Below are 26,651 nucleotides of genomic sequence, written 5' to 3'. Positions count from 1 at the left end.
TTCTCATTTTTCGGGGGGTTCTTGCTTTGGGGGGGGGGGTTCTTCGCGATATTTAGGGGGATGCGTCATTGATCTTAGGGGTGGGCACCCTTGTATTCTAACAAATACCACTGCTACGGAACTAATTATATTAGTACGAAACTAGTAATTTATAATTAGTGTAAACATTCTGATACCGGTGACATCAAAATACGGAATGATATCTTCGTTTAGATTCTTACTTGATAGAGTTGATATCAAATAGGACTACTAAAGAGAATAGCCAATTATGTCTATTACTGATAAAGTCAAATTGTAATATGTAACTAATTTACATCCCTTACACCATGAGCTTCCCACTTAAGGGGAAAATACGAAGGGGATCCGGGAAGCATTTCTAAAGAGAGTGCCATGAATACACATTTCTTTATTTTGATGACATTTCCTTAGTTCTTCAATTAAATTCAAAACACACGTCAGCAATATCATTTGTAGAATGTTTTGAAAAATTAAATGGTTGTCAATTTAGGACTATATGTTAATGCATGTACTTGTTATCTTATGATGGCTCGATTTTATAATTTTTATCTGGGAGCTGGAGTAACCACTAATTTGAGATGCGCCACTCAAGCCCCGTTACAACACCTACAGGGTGACAAGAAATAACTTGGACACACCTTATACATTTTCATTTTAATGCGAATGAAAATATTACAACCCAACCTCAAAATATATATGAATACATTATTTCTTCTAATATATTTACAAATTTTCAAAGTGGCTACCATTAGCCTTAATACAGAGCTTTAAACGTGTCACAAAATTTTCGACTATGGGCCGCAACTCACTGACTAAATTTTTATCCCATTCCTTGCATAAGGATTTCTTTAGGGATGCCAAAGTTTTATGAGGTTTAGCACACACACCCTTGTCTCCTAGATGAACTAAACAGAATAATCCATTGGGTTCAAATCTGGGGAATACGGTGACCATTTTTGAGCTCCAATGAAATAAACGGAAAATGTGTCTTGCCCAATCTGAGTGCCTTCAGCTCTGTGTGTAGGTGCGGAATACTGTTGGAAGGTTCATCTTTGGTTACCAAAGAACTTTTGCGTCCAAGGTAAGACAACATCTTCAAAAATGCGTTTGCGATATGTTTTTCCACCTCAAACCATTACAGACTGGGGTCGTTGACGCCATTCAACAATGCAAGAAGGTCTTGGAGACAAGGGTGAGTGGTTAAACTTCATAAAACTTTGGCATCCCTAAAGAAATCCTTATGCAAGGAATAGGATACAATATTAGTCAGTGAGTAGCAGCCCATAACCGAAAATTTTGTGACACGTTTAAAGCTCTGTATTAAGGCTAATGTAGCCACTTTGTAAATATATTAGACGAAATAATCTATTCAAATATATTTTGAAGTTTGGTCGTAATATTTTTATTAGAATTAAAATTATACTGTATTAAGTGTGTCCAAGTTATTTCTTGTCACCTTGTAAATACTCGCTCCAACTCTGCTCCGTGATAGCTTCAATAGGAATCATTGAAATATACATTTATTTAATCAAGTCATTTTATTATTTCTTCTACATTCGAAGTACGTGGAGGAAAGTATTTAATCGTGAACATTTTTATATTTTGGCAGACTTGTACGGTTTAAGGAGTACTGAACCCTTTTTGACCTTTTTTTTTAAAAAAATAACTGTATGTGCTTTATTTTGTATGTGTGTGCTTTATTCTGTATGTGTGTGCTTTATTCTGTATGTGTGTGCTTTATTCTGTATGTGTGTGCTTTATTCTGTATGTGTGTACTTAAGTCCATGAACACTTTTTGCACCTTTCAATGCAAAAAGTAATTCAAAGAATAGAATGAAATTTGCTATTAACGCTGAATAGGTTTAGGGGTCAATCGCTTGACAAGAGTGATGCAATAGAATATTCTTCTCTTTCAGCGTAACTCCTATACCGGTGAAGGTAATACAAGGTTTCAAAAAACAATTGATATACTGATGCACCCCGTTGGAAACTGCTGCTGATTAAATTTTGGCACCAATCTCTCCAGGGGGCAAAGCAAAACTATCACATCACAGGAAGTAATGCGAATAATCAAATGGAAATTGGTATGCAGATGAATCCTTGATGGGAAGTGTTGCATATTGGCTATTAGTGCTAAACGCTCCAGAGGGTGGTGCAATCGAAAGTTTTTGTCGTTAAGAACGACTCCTGTGTCTCAAAAAGTAATGCAAGTACTGAACAAGAAATGATTTACTAATAATCCCGACGGTAAATGGTGTCGATTACTTTTTGGTGTCAATCGCTCCAAGGCGGGTGGCAATATTTTACAATTTTTACTATTTGAAGTACTCATATGAAAGATAAGGTAGAAAGTTTAGTGATGGCCATAACGTACTTGTTCATGTAGATGGAATAGGTTTTAAAGACTATCAGTAAAATGTATCAGAAAAATATACATCGATGCGTATTAAACATAAATAATGTAAATAAATTTCATGACACCAGCTTGTCTTTACCAAGATAATAAATTTAGAGAAAATATTCAAGAGTACAACTTGATTGTGATTGACAGTTAGAAAGATAAGTATATATATATATATCCAATTGCATAATACATGATATCGTACAAATGGATCACATAAAATAACAACAAAAAAAAAGTGAGGAAGGGAAATAGCGTAATCTCATTGCCAGCCGTCAAATATTTAATTTTACATAAAGAGAAAATAAAATAAAATAAATTAAAACCACTTTCATTTATAGTTTAGATTTTGAATGAAATCCTTGAATGAAATCCTAGTTTAAAAATTAAAAAATAATAATAATAAAATTAAAACATCACAGCATTGGAGCGTAACCAATTTCTGTGGCTCCACTCGTTCAGCTCTTCCTTCGTGCTTCGCTCCTTGTGTCTGATTTTGATAAAATATACGATAAAAAAATTCGTTTATTAAAACATCTAGTTTCAGCGAATTGAATTTGATCTTTTCGGGTGATAGAGATAAAAAACTCTTTAATTTTATACATGAAGTACCTATAGAACATTTATATAATGAGTATTTAAGTAAACGTTATGTCAACTGTAGTACAATAATTCAGTAAAAAGATATTTAAAGACCAAAGCAAATTCAAAGATGTCAAGAGAGCAGTTTTCTTGTAATTTCCATAATCACTAATGAAGAAGTAGTAGATTAAGTTATCTTTTAGTGCGTAATAAATAAACAAATCTTTAGAGGTGCAACAGAAGCTGCTTTAATCATTAAAAAAAGAAGAAGAAAAAAAGAGAAAAATGACGAATTAAAGGCACTCACTTCCTTGCATAAAGTTATCCGTGCATAAAATTAGTCAAAACAGAACGATCGTGTCAGTTTGAGTTTTACACTTACTGGAATTGATTCTCAATTGTGAGTGTTGATCCATGATTATGTTCTTGCAAAAAATAGTATGCAAATACTCTGCAGTCGATGATGTCAAAACAGGAAACAAAATCAATTTTAAACCGTGTCTCCAGATAGGACATTTGGAAGCGAGTAATCAAGGTTATGTCTATTACTGGTGCTGCCAAATTCAAAACCGAAGTCGGCAATTGACGTCAAGAGGACCGTAGGTTTTAACGCAAGTAGTAATAATAATATTTTTTACGAAACTGATTACCAATTTTTATCTTGGCGATTCATGTGTTTTGTTGTTCTTTTCCTACCCGAAAAGTCTTTTTTTTTTTTTTTTTTTTGTCAATTTGCTTGCACCTCGGAAGTAAAAAGAAACTGAAAATTTTGCCTTCAAAACGTCGATGAAATTTGTGGATTATAAAAACATTAAATCGTCCCGATTTTCAGATTTATTCTGAAGGAAAAATTAAGTAATATTAAGTTTTTGCGTTAGCGTGAAATTGATCATTTTTGTTGTGGAGCCTAGAGAATGTCAGATATATTTATTTCACGCATGAAATCAGCATGTGACCTCCCAAAAATTTCCTTACTCAGCAAATTTTGACGTACGACTCCGAAAATTTGGAAATATCACTGCAAAATTGCAATTTTGAAAAACACATTTAAAATGATCCCGTTCTCATATAATAGCATTCGGTAAAAATCGGAGTTTCATTTGGCCAAATTCCCTCTTCCCGAAAATTTTAATTCGATGCACTTCCTGGAAATATGATACATATACATATTCAATGCATTATGATAAATTATAAAAAAATATTTTAAGTTATTATGAATATCTCTGTTGCATCTTGGATGTTGAAAATGAAATTGAATGTACTTAAAAGTAAAACAAAAAATATGAATTAAAAAACCCATTCAATTTTTTTTTAATGAATCGTGATATTTTCTCTCTTTCTCTCTTTTTTTCTTTTTTTGGTAAAGTGGCCTCAAGAAATATTCAAGCTTGAGTTAAATTTATTTAAACAAAATTAAAAATATCCACATATAACTTTGAATGAAATAAAAAAAAAAGTCTCTTATTAATTGATATGCATGTTTCCTGAGTCAATAAAACAGAACATTTTGTAATTAAAAGTGCTCTAATATTAAAAAAAATCATCAAATATCAGTTAAAATTCTTTAAACAAAATGGAAATTAAAGAAAATATCCGCATAAAATTTCAAGCGATAGAAAAAACAAATTATCTTTTTAATTGATCCGCATGTCTGCTCAAGTCAGTGTGTCGATTTTTTTTTTTTTTTTTTTTTTTTTTTTTTTTAAGTACTCAATCATTCGAAAGAAAAAAAAAGGCTATATCTGTAACATTAATACATCTTAAAACCAATGCCGCGAGTTTAAAAAAAATTCACATCCTAGTCTATTTTATTATTGTTTGCAATCACTTTGCATAAAGCAAGGAAAGACGTAGGTCATTCGTTTCAGCAGACCAGTTTGTCTGGCCGACGCGTATTCCTCTCGAGAACCTATTGTTTCTCCCCAGCTGTGTGTCAGAGAGCTTCTTCCTTTAATCTGCTGTCTAGTTTGATAAAGCTCCCAGTATACTTCTTACCTTAAATCCGTATTCTTGCGTCACAACACTGAAGACCAATGAGCGCTTTCCTATTTGACACTAAGCGCCATCTATGGAGACGGTGTAGAACTCTGACTTAACTCCGTATCTAGACAGATGACAGAACGCCGCAAGCTGGGTAACAGTGTTGTCTTCGGCTTGTTTGAATGACCTTCGTCAGAAGTGTTGAAGATTCGCGACCTTGTTCTGTGTTTTATTTTTTATTTCTACGAATCAACTTAGCAACTGTATTTTCTCCGCTGTGATTTATTATGCGTATATTTTTCTAGTTATAACAATTTCGATGTGTCAAATTGTGGATTACACGTTACAATGACAAATGGACCAAATTTCTCTTTAGGATAACTTTAAAAAAGTGGTATGTATTCTTCTTTTACTAACTTACAAAACAATCAAATAAGCATGTCAAAATGTATTCTTTCACGTCGATATATTTTTTAAAAATTGAGCCTCTTTTTCAGTAAAAATTTGGTGACAGCTAAAATGAACGACGTACACATTATTGCGTATTTTTTTGCACTTCCGATGATTATTTTTCAGTCCTCTGGTTTCTGCACACATATATGTTGGCAAAGATAGAAATGGTATCACAAATCTAAAATTATTTCCTTTTGAGTTTTAACTTATAAAAATTGAGCTGAAGTTTTCGTACAGACTTCGTGAAAAAATTAATTTAACGATGGTCGTCTATAAGTTGCACCGATTATTTCGCAGTCTTGACTGACTTCTGAAATATAAATTTTAGCGAAAATGTGAACAATATCATCGATATGAACTATTACTCATCGTGATGACAGGTTTCGCCGCTCCTTCCAAGCGCGACTTCAGAGTTCTTTAGTTTTGGTCGAAGACTTTTTTCTACGCAACTTCCCCCCATCCCCCACCCCTCAGTAACTTCAATCATGCTTCCGGACAACCTTTTATGCTGTAAATATTATTTATTCCCAATGACTTCAAAGCAGAAAGTCTCAAGTCCCAACTTTGCGCTTCCCACCCAGCGCTGCGGTGATTCAGTGAAGACGCGCTTACAGGGCGGGTTACGAGGAGGATTCGGAGTTTAAAGAGAAACCCAACTTCTGTTTTCCTTTTAAAATCGGGTTCCTTTTAAGAAAATTTGCTAAAAGGTGCGCTTTTCTAAATTTTTTCACTTCTGTCACAGGAAATCTGTTGTTTCCCCTCAATATTTTCACCTAGATTGTCTTTTGTGGTGCAGTGAGACAGTTTTCCTGGGAATTTCTCTGAAAGTCTGTATGTCTGGATTTCTGGATGTCTGTTACGCGCATAGCGCCTAGACCGTTCGGCCGATTTTCATGAAATTTGGCACAAAATTAGTTCGTTGCATAGAGGTGAGCACCTTGAAGTGATTTTTCGAAAATTCGATTTTGTTCTTTTTCTATTCCAATTTTAAGAACATTTTACCGAGCAAATTATCATAACGTAGACGAGAAAACTATCATATGCAACCATGGGCGAGCAAATTAACATAGCAAATTGGCGAGAAATTCATCATCCATTATTTGTAAATATACAGGCGAACCAAATAACCTTTTAATTTTCTACTGCGGGCAAAGCCGTGCGGGTACCGCTAGTGCATACATAGTTTCAGTTTCTCAGAGGGATAATAACCCCATTCCTTTTAGCTCACTGGCAGTTTTTAATAAAAGTTTAATGGAATTGCTCTAATAGGCGTATTTAATTCGAAGAGAGAAGGCGGTTGTTCATTTACAACAACATTTCCCTACCAAGCCGGCACAACAATTCGAACTCAAAAAATAAATAATAAATAAAATGCTTTTCTTTTGTTAGTTAATTTATTTATTTATGCTTTTTATGGGTTATTTTAAAAGCATTATAAACACCTACTAGTTAGTGCTGGATCAAACATTTAATTTGTTTGCTGAAAAAATAGTTTACTCTCCTTGAGGCGTTACATTTGTACATTTGAAATTTTTATTAGCGTATGTAATACAAATACTTTATGCTTTCTCTCCCTTAGTCATCTACTTTAACTATAGACTAACTATTAATAACTTTATCTTTTAATGATCAACAATTCACTTTTTCAGCGTCTAAAAGAGAAAGACGGAAAAAAGGAACAATAGATTTTTTTTTTTTTAATCCTGGGGGATTATGTTAGGTCTGAACTTTTGATCGAAAAACACACGCTCTTTCTGTGATATAAATGTCAATTGTATAAGGTCAGTTTTATATATCATGATGACGGAATTTCTTCAATACTCATGTGTGTGCTGTATCAATGAGCAAAACTATCGACTTCTCATACAATACCAATTAATTTACCGATAATTCCGCTAATTAATTTACCAATTGTGCGAGGTGATGAATTCTACAAAAAATAATTTCTCCTGACGAAATCAAGCGAAAAGTTTGTTTCAGCCCGTTTCTTATTAAGACTGAAAACTGTTTAAACATTTTCTTTACCATGAGTCAAACTGAATAGGTAGCTTTACTATGCTGAACAATTTATGTAAAGTTAAGAAATAAAGTAAAGGAAATTTATCTAGTACGTAGTGTTAATGACATGTTAACTTAACAGAAGTAAAATATGAATGTTATGTGCCTTTAAAAGTCTCAGAGTTATGTTGTATTTTAAGCAGTCGCACGTGCAGGAAGACCGTTGTCAATTGGTGCTTACAACAGTATCTTGTCTTTTTGATTGATGATGAGCGCAGTCATTAAAGAATATTGCAAAGCTTAATAAAATATGCAATGATACATTCAATGTTTGTTTCATATTGAGCTGTTGAAGTTGAATCTTTAAGTCAATTCAATTATATGAGGTCATCAATGATAGTATAATTTCATTGTTGCATGGAGCATATTAAAAATAAATTATTAGTTTTTTCATTATTTCAACTCTAACACAGTTTCATTTCCCGTACTACATGAAGAAACAGCTTTTTCAATTAACACATGGGTGAGAATGTAATTCTTGAAATCTTGTACGAGTTTGATCGCTGAAAACAATACATAAGCTGTCAAAACGAGAGAAAGCGTGACGTAGATTAGAAATCGTACAGGTTGGAAATGCCATGCGCGGTATCAGCTGCCGATTTTTTCCTGCCGTTTCAAAATGCTATATCATCTTCCTACAAGAATTTGCTTTAAAATGTCAAGCAAATGTTGCATTGTCTTATTATTTTAGTTGAACTGCTCATTTCGCACTTTGACTTTTTTTTTATTTTTTTTTTTTTATTTTTTTTTTTTTTTTTTTTTTGCGTCAAAGGGAATGTTATTGTTTCCTTATTCTCAAATCAGTTTGAAAAAGTACGCTACAAGGCTTGAAAATTCCCGTCAAAGGGAATGTTATTGTTTCTTATTCCCAAATCAGTTTCAAAAATTATGCTGCAGTGCTTGAAAATCTTTAAACGTAAATAGGCATCTCCCGCTAATGTGGCTTTAGGTTCCGGATCTTTTCTGGTTTAGTTTTTAGTACATAAAATATGGTGGAAATGAAACATTGATCGCTCAAAAGATGGAATAGGTCCCCCCCCCCCCTATTGCTTACTTTTACAGAAATTATGGGTCAGTGTTGAATATTTCATTTCGTAAAAATGTTTTTAAAAATTATGCATTACGATGCTACACGTTGTTTAGCGAAAAGCGAAGACATTGATATTATAAGCCTTGGAATAATTGGAATTGCACTTCAGCTAGCTTTGTGGCGTTATTTTAAGGTGGTCTACTTTCGAATCAGGAACTGTGTCGACTGACATTTTTTGCGTATAATAGTCCAAAAATATGGTAATTAGGAAGTCAATGGATGATGGATATGTATTCTTTTAACTCTAAAGCGTTCTGATGAAAATTTGATAGCACTTTTAATTTCTCGCTTAAATTTTTACATTGCATTTTTCTTTAAAAGAATAGAAAAAATGAGTAAAAAGAGATAGTTAATTAAATATTAGTAATGGATTTGATTTAAATTAGAATTATTATAATTGCATTCACTGTTTTGCATAACGTTCAATTCATGTTAATGAACAAGGCATTAATGAATTATTTTTATGTATATATACACACACATATATATATATAATCCAAAATACATATCCTTACTTTTTGGACCATTAATGAGGACACCTTATCAACAAGGAAATGGGACAGCCGAAAAGTTTAATTTTGCTATTATGAAATTTCAATGCCTTCTAAAACTTTCATTCCATGAAAAAAAGAAAAAAGTCGTTTGTTTTTATTTTAAAAAAAGGTGAAGACTTGTCAAATAACAGTACTAAAATCTCAACTTAGAGTGACTCTATAAAACCACGGACTCAAAACTAATTATATTGTACCAAAGACTAAATTTTAGAACTTATATTGCAAAATGAAAAAAAACTTTTTAATCGATGACAAATCTGAAATACTTGCGCTTAATGAAATTCCGATTTTTCAGCGTGACTTAAATTGGTTATTAAGAAGAGAATGCCACCACAGATGATGTGTTGATTGAGACAGGTTTATCAGCACGCGTGTCTTTTTGTTCGCTCATCCATCATTTGATCCAGCCTACTTGAGAGCAAATGACTGTTATTAGTTCGAAACTTAGTTTTCAATGCTATCCTCAGAACTTTTGAAGTTAATCTCGTATTTATATCACTTAGCTTGTAATTACAGCTGCGTAATCTAGTTTTGAAGATTTTGTTCAATGTGTTCAGAGTTTTGAATGGAAAGAGTGACTAGATAAAAATGCAACTCTTCCGCCACATTATCTTTGTGCCTGATGTAAAGAGGATGCATGAAGTTATACGATGGATAAATTGTGTACTGTAGATCAGTGTTATTGATAATTACTTTTTTTATTATTATTTTTTTAAGCTGTGAAAACATTCCTGGACATTTTTTTGAGTAGTGACATTCAGTTTGAAGGAGTGAAATGTACGAAAGCCATAACGATTCTGTAAAAAAAAAAAAAAAAAACTTTCTGAGGAAATAGAATGTTAAAATGGAATATGGCCGGAAAAGAGGAGATTCGTACTATTTTGATTTTTAACAAAAAGAATGTGTGACATTTTGTACTTAAAAAAACACTCAAGTGAAATATTTTAAAAACTCCACCAGTTTCTTCTTTCTCTTTTTTAAAACCACGATGCTAAACTTGCATTAAAAATTAGAGTGTGAATGTATTCCTGACTAAATATTTGAGGCCTATTTCCGTTTTTAGTGTGTGAAATACTCTTGTAGTGGCGTTAAATATATCTCTGGTGTAAATTATAAGTTTATTCCATTATTTATTTATTTACTCATTTATTGTTTTCTGTGCAAAAAAGATGTAATTCATTTTCAGAGATGTATAAGCTACATTATACCATTTTCCTCTTGAAGAAAGATGGTTATTCAGCCAAGTGAATACAGTTCACAACATTTTTTTTTTCAAATGAATCATCGATGTGCATATAATTTAAGAATAGTTACAGATCTACAAACTATGCAAATGATATTCGACTCGATTGAACGATTTTCAAACCGGTGACTCGAGAAAATGTTTTGTTTTTGGTGAATGACTCCGCTCTTTATTTGAAGTTTCAACGTTCATTTTATATTTTTTTCCTCCCCCTCCCCCTATTAGTTTTATTTATTTTTTGATAATGGGAGGGGGATGATCTGGCTATCATTTATTCCCAGCATTAAAGGGTATAATAAAGTAATAAGAGGAAATATATAGCACTGCTAAACCTAGTCGCAATTAATATCGGTACGAAATCTACTAATTTTGAAAATTATCGATTTACACTAAGCAAGAGAGAAATATATACACTATTTAGTGGCCGTACAATAATTCTTGGGGGTTCTGCCAAAAGTCAATAAGTCCAAAAAAGAATTCGATACAGCACTCCATTAAATTAGACTTGCAGTTATAGTTATTTCCAGGATGTGAACCAATTACAAGATTTAAAATTTACATAAATAAACTTACTGTAATCGCTATTTTTAGGACGATTTAAAAGTTTAGATTGGATGTTTCAAAACTAATTCTTGACTTTGTGATTTTTGCCTGAACGGCGACGAAAGATTTTCTTAAGTTAATGAAACATTATCTTAAATATTCTTCTTAACATCGAATCGTCTATTCAAATCTAGCAAAATGTTGCCTCTTTTTATGTAACCTATCAAAAGGGACGCGCAAGATGGCAGCGAATTTAAGGTTTGTAAAATGTTTTACTTGCAATGACGCTGTTCCTCGATCTTACGATTAGATATGCTATATTTACCAATGTGTAAAATACTAAAATCGAGAATTTGTGCCTCGAACTTATATATATATATATAGGTGTCTATATATTTAAGTATTAAATTCTAAAATTTCGAAGAAATTCCTAAATAAGGATTGCAAATAACTTTTTTTTTTCATTGAGTATTTTATTTTGTTTAAAATGCCGTTGTATTTTTTTTTTTTCTAAAATTAGCTAAAAAATCAAAACAAACCAAGCAAGGACATCAAAGTTGCTGAATCTAATATTTTGCTACAACTTTTTATTCGATGAAAACAATAGAAATCTTGTTATCATGCATAACCAAACCAAATACACCCAAACCTGTTTTTGTGCGGTCATTTGTTTTTCTTTTGCGGTATGTGAAAATTCCAATCAGCTTGGGACTCAATTGATGAAATTATTTATAAAAAGGGACAAAGTTATCTTTAAAATGGACGAAGTTATCTTTCAAACGAACATTTTTTAATGCGATTTTTTTTTTAATGCGTTCCCTATCCACCGCACAAAAGCAGGTTTGGGTGTAATGAAAATAAGAATTTGGTACATAATTATTCGAAAATATTTTGTTTTTATTTCATTTCTAGAATTCTTCTTTCTTACGAGTTTTACTGTCGTACTACGACTTTTTAAAGATTATTGACATTTTACCCGCAATTGTGAACTGAAAGCGTTTCGTCTTACTGGAAATTTTAAATTCATCGTAATTGCATGTAAAATGGTTTTAAATATTGGACACACATTTTTTCTCGATTCTTAATCTATCGTTTAAAAAGAAAAGAACTTTTACGCATGATGTGTAAGAGCGCAGTTTTCTCTCCATATTATTGTTAAAAGTTTCTGAATGTGTTCGTCCGTGAGTAAACAGTATTCTAAATTTCATCCAATTAACCGGACACATGAGTTCATGGTGTAACTGTTTAAAGTACAGTATAATAAAAGAAAGAACGGCACAGTTAAGTTTTAAATATCCCTATACTAAGTCTCACGCAAAAAAACGGTACGGAGGATGAAAAAAAAAATAATGAAATAAAAATGCTGATGCTGTAAATTAAATGAAAGAGACTAAATAACTGAGATCAGCCAATATATTAAAGTTAAATTGGAAACGTTAATAAACAAATAAAAAATATTTCAAGCGAATGTATATAGTTTACTTGGTGATAATCTCTCTCTCTCTCTATATATATATATATATGTAATATATATATATATATATATATATATATATATATATATATATATATACTGTTGCATGATTGTTTCAAGTTGCTTAAACTTTTGTTTCAAGACCATTCGAGCATTTATTTCAATAACGGAAAGTTATTTCGTGTTGCAAATATAAAGCTTAATGTATCTTGGATGACAGTTTGCTTACGGCTGTTTTCTAGTTGATTTATGCTTGAGAATTTTATGCACGCATTGAGAATCCCCCTCCCCCTCTTCCCTCGGTAAAGAGGACATAAAATTCAACTTTCGTTTCAAACGCACGTTGACGTTACGTGTTTCGATAGATCTAGTTGGTATGAAAGACAGTATCTAAGTCTTCCTATACGTTGAACTATCTTCGTAGCTAATTATTTTTATAGGAAAGTTGGCCGGGTAAAGTTGTAAAGTACATATAAATTTTTAAAAAGCATATAAATAGTTTTCATTTATCGCAAAAATATCATTAGTAAGCAAATTTTTAAAAAAATATGGAAGGGTGTAAAGATGGGTGAAATTTATATGGTCACCCCCCTCCCCCTCACACGTACACAATACACTTTTTAAAGAATTATTAAATTTGGGGGGGGGGGTAGAAATATTTTTGTCGAAAACTTCATTGCCGAAAATTCTTTGTTGAGCTCGGAGCACAACTAAACTTTTCTTTTTTATCTTAATACTGTTTAAAGTTGTTAAAAGGAACTTGTTAGCATCTACTACAGCAGTTCAAAAAAAAAAAAAAAAAATGTAGAGCAACAATACCACAATTGACATTTTTTTTTCTTTTTTATCATCGAATTCGAAAAATTTAAGCAGAGATTTTCCTCCTTAGACTTATAGTAGCGAAACGCCAAAACGAAATTAGGTAATTGCAAGCTCCTCTAAAGTGTACGTGGAGCTCCTTTAAAGGCTTGTGTGTAAACAACTTTTAAAATGACCAATTTTCACCTTGCACTTAATTTTTTGTTGAGTTAATATATAATTTTTATTCCTTTTTCTAATTAACCTAAGTAATGTTTGATGAACTGGTAAAATTTAATCCGGATTCATTAAACAAAATAAATAAAAAAAATAGACCAAATATATTGTTGTTCAGTTTCTGGTTAAGAAAAAAAAGGCTGCTGAAAACCATTTCACTGATATGTTTTACCTTACTTTGCGGTGGAGCAAAGGCTTGATTAACTGATCAGATTTAATTCGCATTCACTAAACAAAAGTAATTTTTAAAAAAGATACCAAAATAATGTTATTCAGTCAGCAAGTAAGGAAAAAAATGACGGAAAATAATTTCACTGATATATTTTACCTTACATTGTAGTGCTTCAAATGTTTGATCTATTGATCCAATTTACTTCGGATTCATTCTATAAAATGATTTTAAAAGATATACCAAAAAGGTTAGTCTTCAATCCTGCGAGTAAGAAAGAAAAAATGACACTTATAATAATTTAACTGATATGTTTTACCAAACTTTGTCGTGTGGTAAATGTTTGATCAACAAAAAAATTTAATAAACAAAGCATAGTAGAACCGCGAGTACTAGAGGTAATTGGAGCCGACTGTATTCGAAAATCGAAATTTTCAGATTACTTACAAGTTGGAGTGATTTTAAGGTATAGCTGACGGTTAAAATCTAGAAGTCGGGATCTGTCATTTTCTCTACGAGTCTACAGCTCTATCAGGGCTGCGGAGCTCCAGTCGGACTGATTTTGGGGTAAAGTTGTAGGAGAAAGAGGTTTTAAAATTTTAGGAGTCTGAGTCTGTCATTTTTTCTCCGACTTCCCAGTCCTACTCACAAATATATACTCTTATTTCTTGTCTTAAAAACACTTTATAACAATTGAAGCTATAGAGAATAGAAGCATGAGAAAATTAGCTCACTACTATTATACACATATCTGTACTTAAATTTCGAAATGCCAACTACATGTAAAGGAATGTGGGGCAAAGTGAAATAGTTAAGATAACTTACTTTTTTTTCAAAATGAACAAATTGTAAATTAGTTTTGAAAATTACGGTGCACAAAGAAATAAATATATATATATTTTTATAAAACTTGCGTAAAAACCTTTTCTTTTTTAAATTCGGCTCTAAATTTGTACCTTCAAAAAAGGGGGGGGGGGAATTTTCACAAGGGGTAAAGTCTAAAATAAAATAATTTTCGAATAAAATATTTTTTATTTAATAATTAAAAATATTTTTAGTCTAATGGATCAGTAAATAAAAGAATCCATGATGAGTTAATAGATAATGAGATTAATAAGTGAATAAAATAATTAATAGATGAGAAATATTAAATGAGTGAATAAAACAGTGAGCGAATAAGAAAATAAGTAAATTATTAAATAAACGAATGTAAGTAAATTAATTAATAAATGAATACGTAGGTGATTTAATAAATGATTGAATACGCAAACGAAAAGAGCTATTTTCGCTTTGAAAATTGCTCGTATCATAATATTTTTTCAATTTTCAGAGGTAATTTTTTCTTGACTGGAGTAAACTACATGTGTTACTACACAGTTAAAATATTGTTTGTCAGATAGGTCGTGCTGAAAGCATAGTAAATATTTCACCATTTCACTTTTCCCCACGTTCCCCTAAATACCAATTTCATAATAAATAAATTAGTTTATGTTAACAAAGAGTTAAGGTAAAGATTTTCAAATAACCGCATGTTTAGTAAATGAAAAATATACAAAAAATATTTTCATTTCTCATTTAAAAAAGGAAAGGCAGTAAAAAATTTTGTTGGTCACATTTATTTGTTTTATCTTACTTTGTGATTAAATAGTTGCTTGAATTGATTAGCAAATATTTTCCCACATTAATGACGAAAAATATTTGTCTCGCAAGATAAAAGGTAAGAAGTTATCTTAAGCAAGAATCTAATATTTTGAGGGAGATATTAAAGACACTTCTCTCAATTTGTAAATTTTATTACATTTTGTACATTTTATTATATTTTGTCGATTTTATTATTACATCTGTTTTCAGTTTAGAATATTTAAATAAATTAGAAAGAGAAAAAAAAATCTCATTTCGAATAGTTCTACGCGTACATTATAGGAAAGTTTACAAATCTTTTTGACAGAACTGGAATGACATGAAAGAGAATCTCCATTTTGAGGATAAGAAATAATCTCCGTTGCATTATTTCTTAAACAAATAAAACGAAATTTACATGCAACGGTCTTCGGTCATTGTGGTGGCTCAGATAAGATTTATTGACATATAAGGTCATAATCTTGTTACTTACATTTCGCTTTAGAGCGTTGATAAAATTCTCATCTGTTTTATATGGACTTCATGTGTTTGTTATGACAAGCGTACCCGCAACGGTATTTTATTAATGAAAGTTATCTCTTATCACTTTTACACCGCAACACTTGCTCTCTGTATTAATATCAGGAGGAATACACTTCATTTTTTAATGTAAAATTTGAGAAAAGTGCAGTTTTAGAAATATCTACCAAAAAAAAAAAAAAATCAATAGTTTAGTATCGTTTTCTGTTCGCATTCAGCAGAATAAGGTATCGAAATATTGGGTATGGTTTGGATAAATGCCGTATTATTGCCCTATAATGCAGCATAAATTTTAAATAAAGTAATATTATTAACTAGTGATACCCGCACGGCTTTGCTCGTAGTTGAAAATTAAAAGGTCATTGTTCGCCTGTATATTTACAAATAATGGATGACGAATTTCTCGACAATTAGCTATGTTCATTCGCTCTCCCACTCCACGTCATGATAATTTCGTAATTTACTCATCCATCTTTTGATAATTTTGCTCTGAAAAACGTTCTTAAAATTGAAGTAGAAAAGGAACAAAATCGAATTTTCGAAAAATCGCTTCGAGGTGCACACTCTGATGCTACAAACTAACTTTGTGCCAAATTTCATGATAATCGGCCGGACGGTCTAGGCGCTATGAGCGTCACAGAGATCCACACAACCTACAGACATCCAGACATCCTCCAGACAGAGAGACCATTCTCTGTATAATATACCGAGGAGTGAGTGAACTACATTGTTGAACTTAGAATTTGATAGCAGTAAATTTTTAGAAATAGTTACAGAAAAACAATTTGTCCGTATCTATTTGTTTACTCATACACAGAAGAAGATATCGAAATATTGGTTATGGCATGGGAATGTCATGCTATTAAGCTATAAAGAAGTATTGGTTTTAAATAAAAATACATTATTAAAGAATCTACCATAAAGTGTCATTCACCGCGAAACCTGCTCTCTATATAAATATGGTGATGAGTGAATGCACTTCATTTTGCAAGGTGCAACGTACAATTGGACTGTAACAAAGTTTTAGAAATATAGTAATAAAAAAAAATCAGTATTTCAAAATCTTATTTTGTTTCTTATCTGTCCTCCACACATAAACAGAATGAGATACAGAATGAAAGTATTATTAAGCTTTCTTAAAATATTTACCATTTGAGGCTGCTACTAAAATGAATGAATAAAAATGTAAGGCGCGAAAAATGTGGCTGCTCTTTTTTTTTTTTTTTTTTTTTTTCGATTTAAAAAAAATTATACATTATGGATTGTTACAAACTATTTTTGAAATAGTAAAAATGAAGGTTGGAATTCGTCTCGGGTAAAACTTCTTTTTTTTAAAAAAGTCCCCAGAAAACTTGCGCCCGAAATGAAACAAACCTTAATAAAGCAAGCTTATTAAAAAATTAATTAAATGGAGAAGCTACTTCTTAATTACATTGCATGCCGGGAGAAAGCAGATTCGAGGAAAAATTTTATAAACAAAAAAAAAAAAAGACTTCCTTGTTAAAAAGTTAATAATTGTATGAAATGAGTCTTTAATTCCTTCTTTTCACTTACAACGACTTTATATAAGTTCAATAATAAAAAATATATTCAAGTTAATTATCGAAATTGATTGTATTCAACAGGCAATGCGATATGCAAAAAATGCATGAAACTTTTTACTTTGAAGTAATGCTCTAAGAATAATTCTGAGGAAAATAATAATTATAGTTACTCTGTTGAGACCCTTGGCTTCTTATAACAGTTCTTGTCAAAATCCATTAAAAAAAATTTTTCGACCCTTGTCTTCTTATAACATTTCTAGTCCAAATCCATTAACTTTTTTTTAAAATCTTTGACTGTTGTATGTTAATGTTGAGATACCACCGCTGATGCACATTCTGAGGCTACAAATATGCTAGAAAAGCGATATAGCGACTAAGTTTAGCTGAAGCGATTTTACTTACTTGAACTTACAATTCAGCAGTTGGCGAAAAACAATCTATTAACTTGTTGTATCAACCCTTAAACAATTAAGTTTGGAGATCACTGCACTTCTCTGATAACCATTGTAATTTCGTTTGCTAGCGTCTTTGTTGACTCGGGAACGGCAATTTTTGAGTGAGTTGTAAACGAAACTTGGTCGTGTATAGAAATTGTTAAGAATCGCCCACGTGGGTGGTAAAAGTTTAAACGATTGTGCCTTGTGTCGTCACATATCTAACTAATTTTACTCACTGTTTTTTTTTTTTTTTTTTTTGTGAGAAAATTGTTCGATGAAAGTTGTCTTTATATCGCAGCATTAAAAAGATCCTCTTGCATATTTTTTTTCTTTCGAATAATTTTAATCCTTTTAGAGCTAGCTTATTAATTCGCAGAGCTTTTAGGAAAATTCAGATTAGCCTAGTTTCTGAAAGATTCTTGTTCTGCAATAACTAGTCGCTAAGGTATTTTTTAGTCGCCAGTTTTTGTCGAAATCTGGGTTTAGGTATATTATGTATCTATTTTCGCATTGAATAAATTAAAAGGGTTTTAAAATATTCACTTAACTAAAGTTAGTACGAGTACTATTAGTTAGTGATTACTATGTTTTTAAGTTAACAATTAATAAAAAAAACCCTGAAGAATTATTTCTTTTTCATAAATATGTTTAGGATTTTTTTGATATTAGTTGAACTTAAAAAAATAATTGATTCAAAAATTTGATGCTAAACATTATTTTTCTACTCGTTCCAAACGCGCGTTATTTCATCTGACCTCAATTTTCTTCAATGAGCAATTGCTCCTCTCATATTATCGATCAATTTTGACCGCTAAAGATGCTTCTCAAAGTACTTTTTTTTTTCTCTTAGACATTTAATTGTATTATTGATATTTATCAGCATTTTTTGCTTTAAGAATATCCCTGCGGTTTTTCTGCACTAGGTTTTTAAAACAATTCATAGTGCCATAAAATTTTTGATTAGTTAAGAAAAAACCTCCGCTTTTAAGTTCATTTACATATTTTTACCTTAAATTAGAAATTACAGTTGTTATTAGAGAAGATTTTGAATTCAAAGACATCGTGCACAGCCAGGTATAACTGTTCAATTTATATATACATATGTATGTGTGTGTGTATATATATATATATAATATCTATGGGAAGAGTCTGAACAAGACATCAAAATTTTACTGGATGATAAAAAAAATATCTAAACAGGCAAGAATCAAAAGGAAACATAGTTACAAACACAACGCTGTCTCGCTAAATGAACAAATATTATAAATTGGCGGAAGTGAAACGCGTCACACATTTATCACACAGAAACGGTTTTACACAACATTTTAGTTTTTAAGAAAAGTTTAAAGTAGTGTTTGACATTTACGGTCTGTCTATGCTATACGTACATGTGTGGCAACGACAATGCAATGACGAGCAATTCTGACCAGCTTTCACGGATCACTGTGTTGTCGTTGCGACTTGTGTATTGGAGTTACATGCTGCAGTTGTAAACAACTGCTTTAAACCTTTGCCAAAAATTAAGATGATGTGTAAAATTGTCTTCGTGCTAAAAATTTGGGACCGCTTTCACATTCGTCAATTTCTGGCTTTGTGTGCATGTAGCATTGCATATGCGACCACGTATCAGACATGATTCGGACTTTTTTAGATGTTTTTCTACCACTAGATAAAGTTATGCTCTCTTGTTAAGACACTCCCGCAACTTCTTTACACACACATTGAGGTCTCTGCTATTCCACTAAGGACGCTTATACCTCTATTTATCTACAACTATTTTAAATTTTCTATTCCAAGGACAATACATATGAAAGATTTACAAATACATAAGAAGGTTAAGAAAAACACCCAGGACTACAGGCGGGAATCGATCCCGCACCTCTCTGCTTACAAAAGCAGTAGGCGAAACCACGCGGCCACCGAGGCCCCTTAAGACACTCTTTCTCTTTTATATATATATATATATATATATATATATATATATATATATATATATATATATATATATATATATATATATATATATATATTTATATATATATATATATATATATATATATATATATATATATACACACACACACACACACACACATAAACAGTAGTATAATCCCGATTTAATGATTGTCAAGGAGCAGGAAAAAGTTATCGTTACATCGAGGAGCATAGACATTCAATGCAGTCAAATCCGGAGCAGTGAAATATATCCTTATATTGGGGAAATCGTTTAATCATGTATCGCTAAATCGAAGTTATACTGCATATATATATATATATATATACATCATAAAAATCTTAGAGGAATTATTTTTAATACTTAAGTCATTTTATACCAAACCAAACGAGAACAAAACACACACACACACACATCTTGAATATCGTTTTGACCATTTCTACCTTTGACCCTTGGGACTCCAATTAGTATAACCTTTGAGCCTAGGACGGGTCCAGCTCCTGATTTTTAAGAGAATCCTTTCCGGGATGGGGAGTCATAAGTATTACTTTTGGGCATAAATATGCGGTCTTTGGTCCTTTAAGGGTGGTTTATGACAATGATCCCCACTGGATCCGCACCTGCTTCAAGCGTGAGTCGCTACAACCTACCTATTTTGAACTGCATTGTTTTCTTATATAGATATATATGTAAAGAGACCGACAAAACCTAAAATCATAGGAACCCGGAAAAACTCTTAGTCGCCATACGAATTATTTCTGAGAATCAATATTAAAATTCAGTGGAACTTGTCTTTTGAAAGAGTCTTCTTCTGAAAGAACTAGTCGTCAAAGGTTTTTTTTTTTAGTCTCCTGTGATTTTTAGGACCCTGTATACATAACATGTCTCTCCGTTTTACCTGTAAGACCTCTCATTTCGCAACCGTTAGCCCTAGATGCTTACTTCTTACTGCAAAAATGTTCAAAGTCAGGTGCGGACTTAAGATATTGAAAGTTTGAAATGAGAAAAAGAAAATTAGTAAAAAAAATTAAAAATCTATTTTTTGTATGCTGATTCTAGGTTCCTTAACTTATATTAAAGGAAATAATCCCCATCGAAAAATAATTATCGGCTAACAAGTGTTTAAAATTATATATATAGAGTTCAAACTGTACGAGCTTTTCTAACGTGTTTTAAAGCAAGATTTGAATTTATTTTTCAATAGAAATGAAAAATATAAGCATTTTGTGGTTTTTAATTCGACAACCTGTCACTCTTTTGAAAGGACGATAGGTTCCAATCTCATCTTCTGCACGGTCCCTTAAAACTTTGAACTCTGATATCTCTTTGAGTTTTGGTCGCAATAGTTTCAAGTTTGTTGTGTTGAAATTATTTTTCAAAGGAGATTATTTCCCTAAATATAAGTTAAGAGTTCGTATAAAAAGTCAGATTTTGTATTTTTCCCCAATTTTTTTTTTTTTCGCTTCAAACTTCCGATGCCATGACTCCAAACAGATAGGACTAACGGTTGCGAAAGTAGAGGTCTTGCAGGTTAAACGGTTACACGCTCCACTACGTTCGATACAGTTCGTCTACACACACCAAAGTTGTATCAAAGACTGCCTCCACCACGTATGCCCACCACATTATCACGTTCTGTGGCCTGGCCGATCCCCTGATTTGTCACAGATTGAGGATATCTAGAATCACATGAGACAGTAAGTTGGATAGCCTACGAGAGTAATCGAATTATAGGCACGTTTGCAGCAACTGTGGAACAAGACAACGCAGGACATCGTACGGGACTTTTATGCTTCAATAACCCGCCTGTATTGCCCGTTGACGCGTTAGAGATGGTTCAACAGGGTGCAAAAACCTCCATTCGTTTTGGATTTGTCCTGCAATAAACGATCATTTAGCTTTCATTTTGTAATAACTTTCTTTTGTCATTGTTCTTATGAACTTAACGTTTCGTTTTTCTTTGGTGCGCAAATTTTTATGGCATAGAGTATATATATCCTTAGAGAATATTTTTTTCTTCTTCTTTTCTTTCCTTTCTTTTTTAATCAGGTAAACCGACCAGTGGCTTAATAGCTCACATTTTGTTTTAAAAAGTAAGGTTTAAAAATGTACTTTGATGAAATAACAACAATCAGCTCCTTCCAAACAATTCCGAAAATTAAACGGCCAAAAATTGCGTTTGTCCTCTGATTGAGGACATTCAGTTACTCAGTTAGTGCTTTTTTTTTGTCATTTAAACCAAAAAAAAAAAAAAAAATCTGATACAGAATCATAAAATTTTTGTTTTTGCTGATAGTTTGTACATCAGTAAAATGATATTGTCATGTACCAAATCTATGTGTACGAAAATGATTGTATGCGTGTATGTGTGTATATTCCTTATACAAATCTACAGTTTACGTCTTTGGATCTTTACCAAATTTGACACAGGGACCAAATGCACAGAGGTCTTTTGATGCTCAGAAGTTCCCATAGGGGTTTTTTCTTTATACAAATCCACGGTTTATGAAGGATCTTTGCCAAATTTTACGCATAGGCCCTTTGATACTCAGAAATTTACACAGGGTGGGGAGGAGAAGGTCGCAAAAGAATCTGAGAAACGGGATGTTAATGCCTATTAATAACAATGAATGAATTTTGGAATTTACAAAATAATCAAGAGGTCTAAATTTAAATTTTGAGTCAAAAAATTACTTTCTTCTACACGTTGACGGTAAATTTTGAACTTTTTTTCCTTTTATTTAAGAGCGATTATTGAACATGCATCAATTGACACAACTTTTATTTTCAAGGCTGACCGTGCAACGACGGGCGGATCCACGCAGCAGGGATTAATGTAATGATATCACACAGTTCTGAAATTGTAATTATTGTTAGTTCAATGGGCAGACTACTGAAACCCGATGGCGGTTATCACACCAAACGCATTCAAAAATAAAGTTACGTTAAAGATCTTAGCTTTGCTGCCGAACAAGTAAAGCTTTTTATTTTTATTTATTTATTTTTGAAAACTACAATTGTTGATTTGTTTTTTCTGAGAACTATAAGTTATATTTTGAACTAGTAAAGTTACTGTTACAGTTTTAATTTTATAACGATGAAGAATTCTCTAGTTGTTGCTTAAAATTTCTTTTCTTATGTACCAAAATCAAACTATGTAAAACCGAAAAAATAATTGAATGAACTCTGTTCTACGTAGCCAAGTAAGTAAGGAGCTGATGTTTGAAGCGTATGAAAAAATGCAAAGCGGAAATAAATATTTCAAAGATTTGATTCTTATAAAAAAATCTACAAGCTATATGCAATTTGTGTTACATATGTGCTCCTCAGCATTGTTTTTGACATTCCCAAGGTGTTGGCAATTTGCATAACAGATTAAGCTGGCCCGTCATCTCAAATTTTTCCAGGGGGGATGTATAGAGTACCTGCACTTCAGTTATGGGTATTTCTGTCAAAATTTGTAAAAAAAAAAAAAAAAGAGGTAATTTGGTATTCTCCACATGAAGCATTTTATTTAATTTTCTACTTGTTTAAGTTTAAAATAAAAAAAGTTTTGAAAAAAAAAAACAGTTTCATCCGTAACAGCAATTAATGTGTACATTCCTTTTCACTGATTGTACTCACTTTTATTAAGTTCAATTCCTTTATTAATCACAAAATTGATGCTTTTTCCTCTGAAAGTTTTGAAATCTCTCGGTGAGAGTGCAGAAGTTATTACTCCTGTATGCGCTGTTTTCAAGTTAATAAACATGCATTATTTAATGTACCAAAACATTGTACGATATCTATTAAGTGTGATTATACATATACGTAAAGCTTATTTTCTGGGAGCTCCGTTCCAGCTCCACTTTTTTTTTCTTGTGAATTTTACAAATTAGAAGGAATTTAAAGTTATTTGGTGTGAATATGCGTTTTGAAAAGTTGGGTTCATGCGCTTTTTTTTTAAAAACAAAGTTTTGTATGTATGTATATGTATGTATTTCAAAACTGTTCGACGTTTCAGGGGAGTTTTTTTCTTTTTTTTTCGGATAAAAAGAAAACTTGTAAGGTGTTTTGCAATAAAATTAAAACTTAGTAATATATGTTCCTTTTAACATTGTTGGAGTTAAGACTATTCAAATTTTGAACCTGTGCGCAATACTTTTTCTCCATCGCCTATACAAAATCATTCATTAATTCTGAACAATTCATGAATTTGTTTGTGACACATTTCTTCCTAAATGCCGTAACTTAACTGTTTTTTATTTCTCTTCAGCCAAGGACAGTCTCCCGATGCACTTATCTGACGACGCCATGCCGTATCCGCGACCAGAGGCCCGCCTGGCCGGCGAGGCCCGCCGAAAAAGACGTGGAAACCTTCCAAAAGAATCTGTGCGCATCCTTCGTATGTGGCTCTATGAACATCGTTACAGTGCATACCCATCTGAAAAAGAAAAAGCCAAACTGGCAGAAGACGCTAAGTTGACTCAATTGCAAGTGTGCAATTGGTTTATCAATGCGCGACGCCGTATTCTTCCTGACATCATTCGCAAAGAGGGTCAGGATCCATTACAGTACACTATCACGAGAAAAAGTGGCATGAATGTGCCTAGATCTGTGTCTACATCAGCCAGCATCAACAGATCTAACAGCTACATCCGTTCAATGGACTCGAACAGCAGTCCTGTATCGCTCACAGATGACAGTGTCACAGATATAGACGCCGACAGCGAGGACTCTGACAACAGCACCACATCAACTGCATCATCCCACGTCAGCTCGTCCCATGAAGGTTGTCCTCTCAAGTTAACTAAGCGATGGCAAAGGACGCACGAACAAGAACTACTCGTGCAGCCACCTTCAGACACACCTCTTCAACAATGTACAGTAATGCATAGTCCGCCAACAGATAACGGAGAATCTTCACACAAGAATAGCTTTGATTCAAGCTCGAGTGCACTTTACCCATCCAAAGAGGACACTTCTCTCACGCGCAACTATGACAATTCGACTCAGGAAATGTGGAGGACCTCCAGTAACACCCCTCCACTTACTCCTCCATCTTCCTCGATGGATAACTCACTTACTTGCCTTTACATTCTGGTCAATGTTGCCTGCGAAGTTAGAGATCAGCAGAAACGTGAAGCTAAACTGGCCAATGTTGATTTATGAAAGGCTGTTGAAGATTAACTGCATGCTTCATTGTTTTAGTGCCTTAAGGAAGACAGTCGTCAAATTTAATATTTGTTGTCCAGGGCTTTTATTTTCCTTATATAGAATCTACGAAGAGTCAATTGTAGAATCATATCTTACGTTCGAGGCATTTTAAGTTCCGTTTTGAGGAAATATTTGCTCAGTACATTACCTGTAGTCTAAATTCTAGGTAATAATTTCCTATAAATGTTTCTGTATTAATCTTTGTTTGATGTCCGAATGTGGCACTTAAAAGAGTATCAACAACTGTCTCTAAATATTTCGTTTGCATTTATAAAATGTTGATCAGTTGCGATTAAGGTGTCCAAATTTAAAAAGAAAAGCAATATTCATTAAAATTTGAAAGGATTTTTTTCGACAAAAGTAGCATTTATGTTAGTAAATTATTTTTGCATGTTTATAGCATGAGATTAGAAATCAATCGAAACATAAAGTGAACTAACTATAAAAGCTCATGCTTTCTCTGGAAATAAAAACTCCAGATTTTAAAACTCTGTATGAAACAGTAAAAAATAATTTTCCGAATGAGTAACTTATATCAACTATATTTGAATTATACAATCTGTACTATTTCTGCTTATTGGAAGAATGTCTCCAGTTCTTCTAAGCTTCATTACTAGAATAACCGATTTAAATCTTCTGTTTTATTACCGAATTATATCGTCAGATGAATCTGTGAATTCTAGCCCTGGATGAATTACTTCTTGTATAAAGCCGTGCTAGCTTTGTAAGTTCAGACAATGCAAGGACTCGAAGTGATTACAAGAAAAATATTTGATAACTATTTTGAATGACTGATTTTGAAAACAGATGTGTCTATAAGAGGTGTGCAATGAATACATTGATTTTTTATTTTACAGACTTAAGTTTATTACAAGCTACATGTGAACGATGGCTACTGCCAAGATTGATTCTCTGCCACATTATCTTGTATATTCTTTTTAACTTTAGATAAGCAACTTTTTTATCCAGCATTTCCTGTAGCTACCCATGTGCGCATTTTATGCCATTCATTATTTTATCTTTTTTGCTTATTTTTATATAAAATCATTGAGTGTCATTAAACACTATAAGGTGCCATCCTTCTAACATGATGTCATTTACTATTAATGAGTAAGAATGCTTTTTACTGATAAAAATGTATTACGAATTCTGATGAAATACGATGTCAGTGATGAGGTCAACCAGTAAAATATTATATTAAAGAAACAATTATTTTCGAAAAATTGTAGTTTTGAGCTAGGCTGCAATATTTTGAAACAAGATATTTGAAAGTAGCAATTAATTTCATTGTGCCATCAAATCAAAACGATCCTATATCGCTAAATGCGTTAGAAAGCTATTTTTGTCATACGGGCGATAGCGTAGTTTCGGCAAAAGCACCTGCTGGTTCTAGAAGGATATTTCTTATATTTATCTTAAAGAAAAGAGATGTAATACAATTTAATTCTGTGATCTCGTTAAGTGCATTATGCTTATAAAACAATGTGATAAGAAATGAAGAAGTGTGTGTTTCTCATTTTTCAAATGAATTGAAATCGGAGAATTAACTAATCAAGTCACGTTCTTACTCCATAGAGGGAAAAAACAAACATAGGAATTGATTTTGGATCATAAGAGTTCACGTTTTTAACAATTCACCATCTTGTGTTTTTAAACTATTCATTAGCTTTTTTAAAAAGAAATGGTGATTTTACTTAAAAGAAGAGGCAAAAGTCGCTTTAGCAATGCAACTCATCTTTTTAAATTCAATATCACTCATG

General features: G+C 32.2%; 1 protein-coding gene across 1 annotated transcript; it reads left to right on the top strand.

Annotated features, from left to right (window-relative positions):
- The first annotated feature begins 5,151 nt into the window (after positions 1-5,151).
- Positions 5,152-26,257, top strand: LOC129231869 (homeobox protein AKR-like). Its single transcript, XM_054866259.1, has 3 exons — positions 5,152-5,375; positions 23,951-24,561; positions 24,691-26,257. The coding sequence occupies exons 2-3, from the start codon at positions 23,968-23,970 to the stop codon at positions 24,844-24,846; spliced, it is 750 nt and encodes a 249-aa protein (XP_054722234.1). The 5' UTR covers positions 5,152-5,375; positions 23,951-23,967; the 3' UTR covers positions 24,847-26,257.
- Positions 26,258-26,651: the final 394 nt, after the last annotated feature.

This window comes from Uloborus diversus, chromosome 10 (genome assembly GCF_026930045.1).
Source record: "Uloborus diversus isolate 005 chromosome 10, Udiv.v.3.1, whole genome shotgun sequence".
Lineage (NCBI taxonomy): Eukaryota > Metazoa > Arthropoda > Arachnida > Araneae > Uloboridae > Uloborus > Uloborus diversus.
The sequence above is the reverse complement of the archived record's forward strand: the minus strand, read 5'-3'. Positions and strand labels throughout refer to the sequence as shown.

Coding starts and splice junctions, on each gene's coding strand:
- LOC129231869 (XM_054866259.1), top strand. CDS start 23,968: ATGCACTTATCTGACGACGCCATGCCGTATCCGCGACCAGAGGCCCGC. Junction 24,562..24,690: donor CACCTCTTCAACAATGTACA/GTAATGCATAGT, acceptor AATTCGACTCAG/GAAATGTGGAGGACCTCCAG.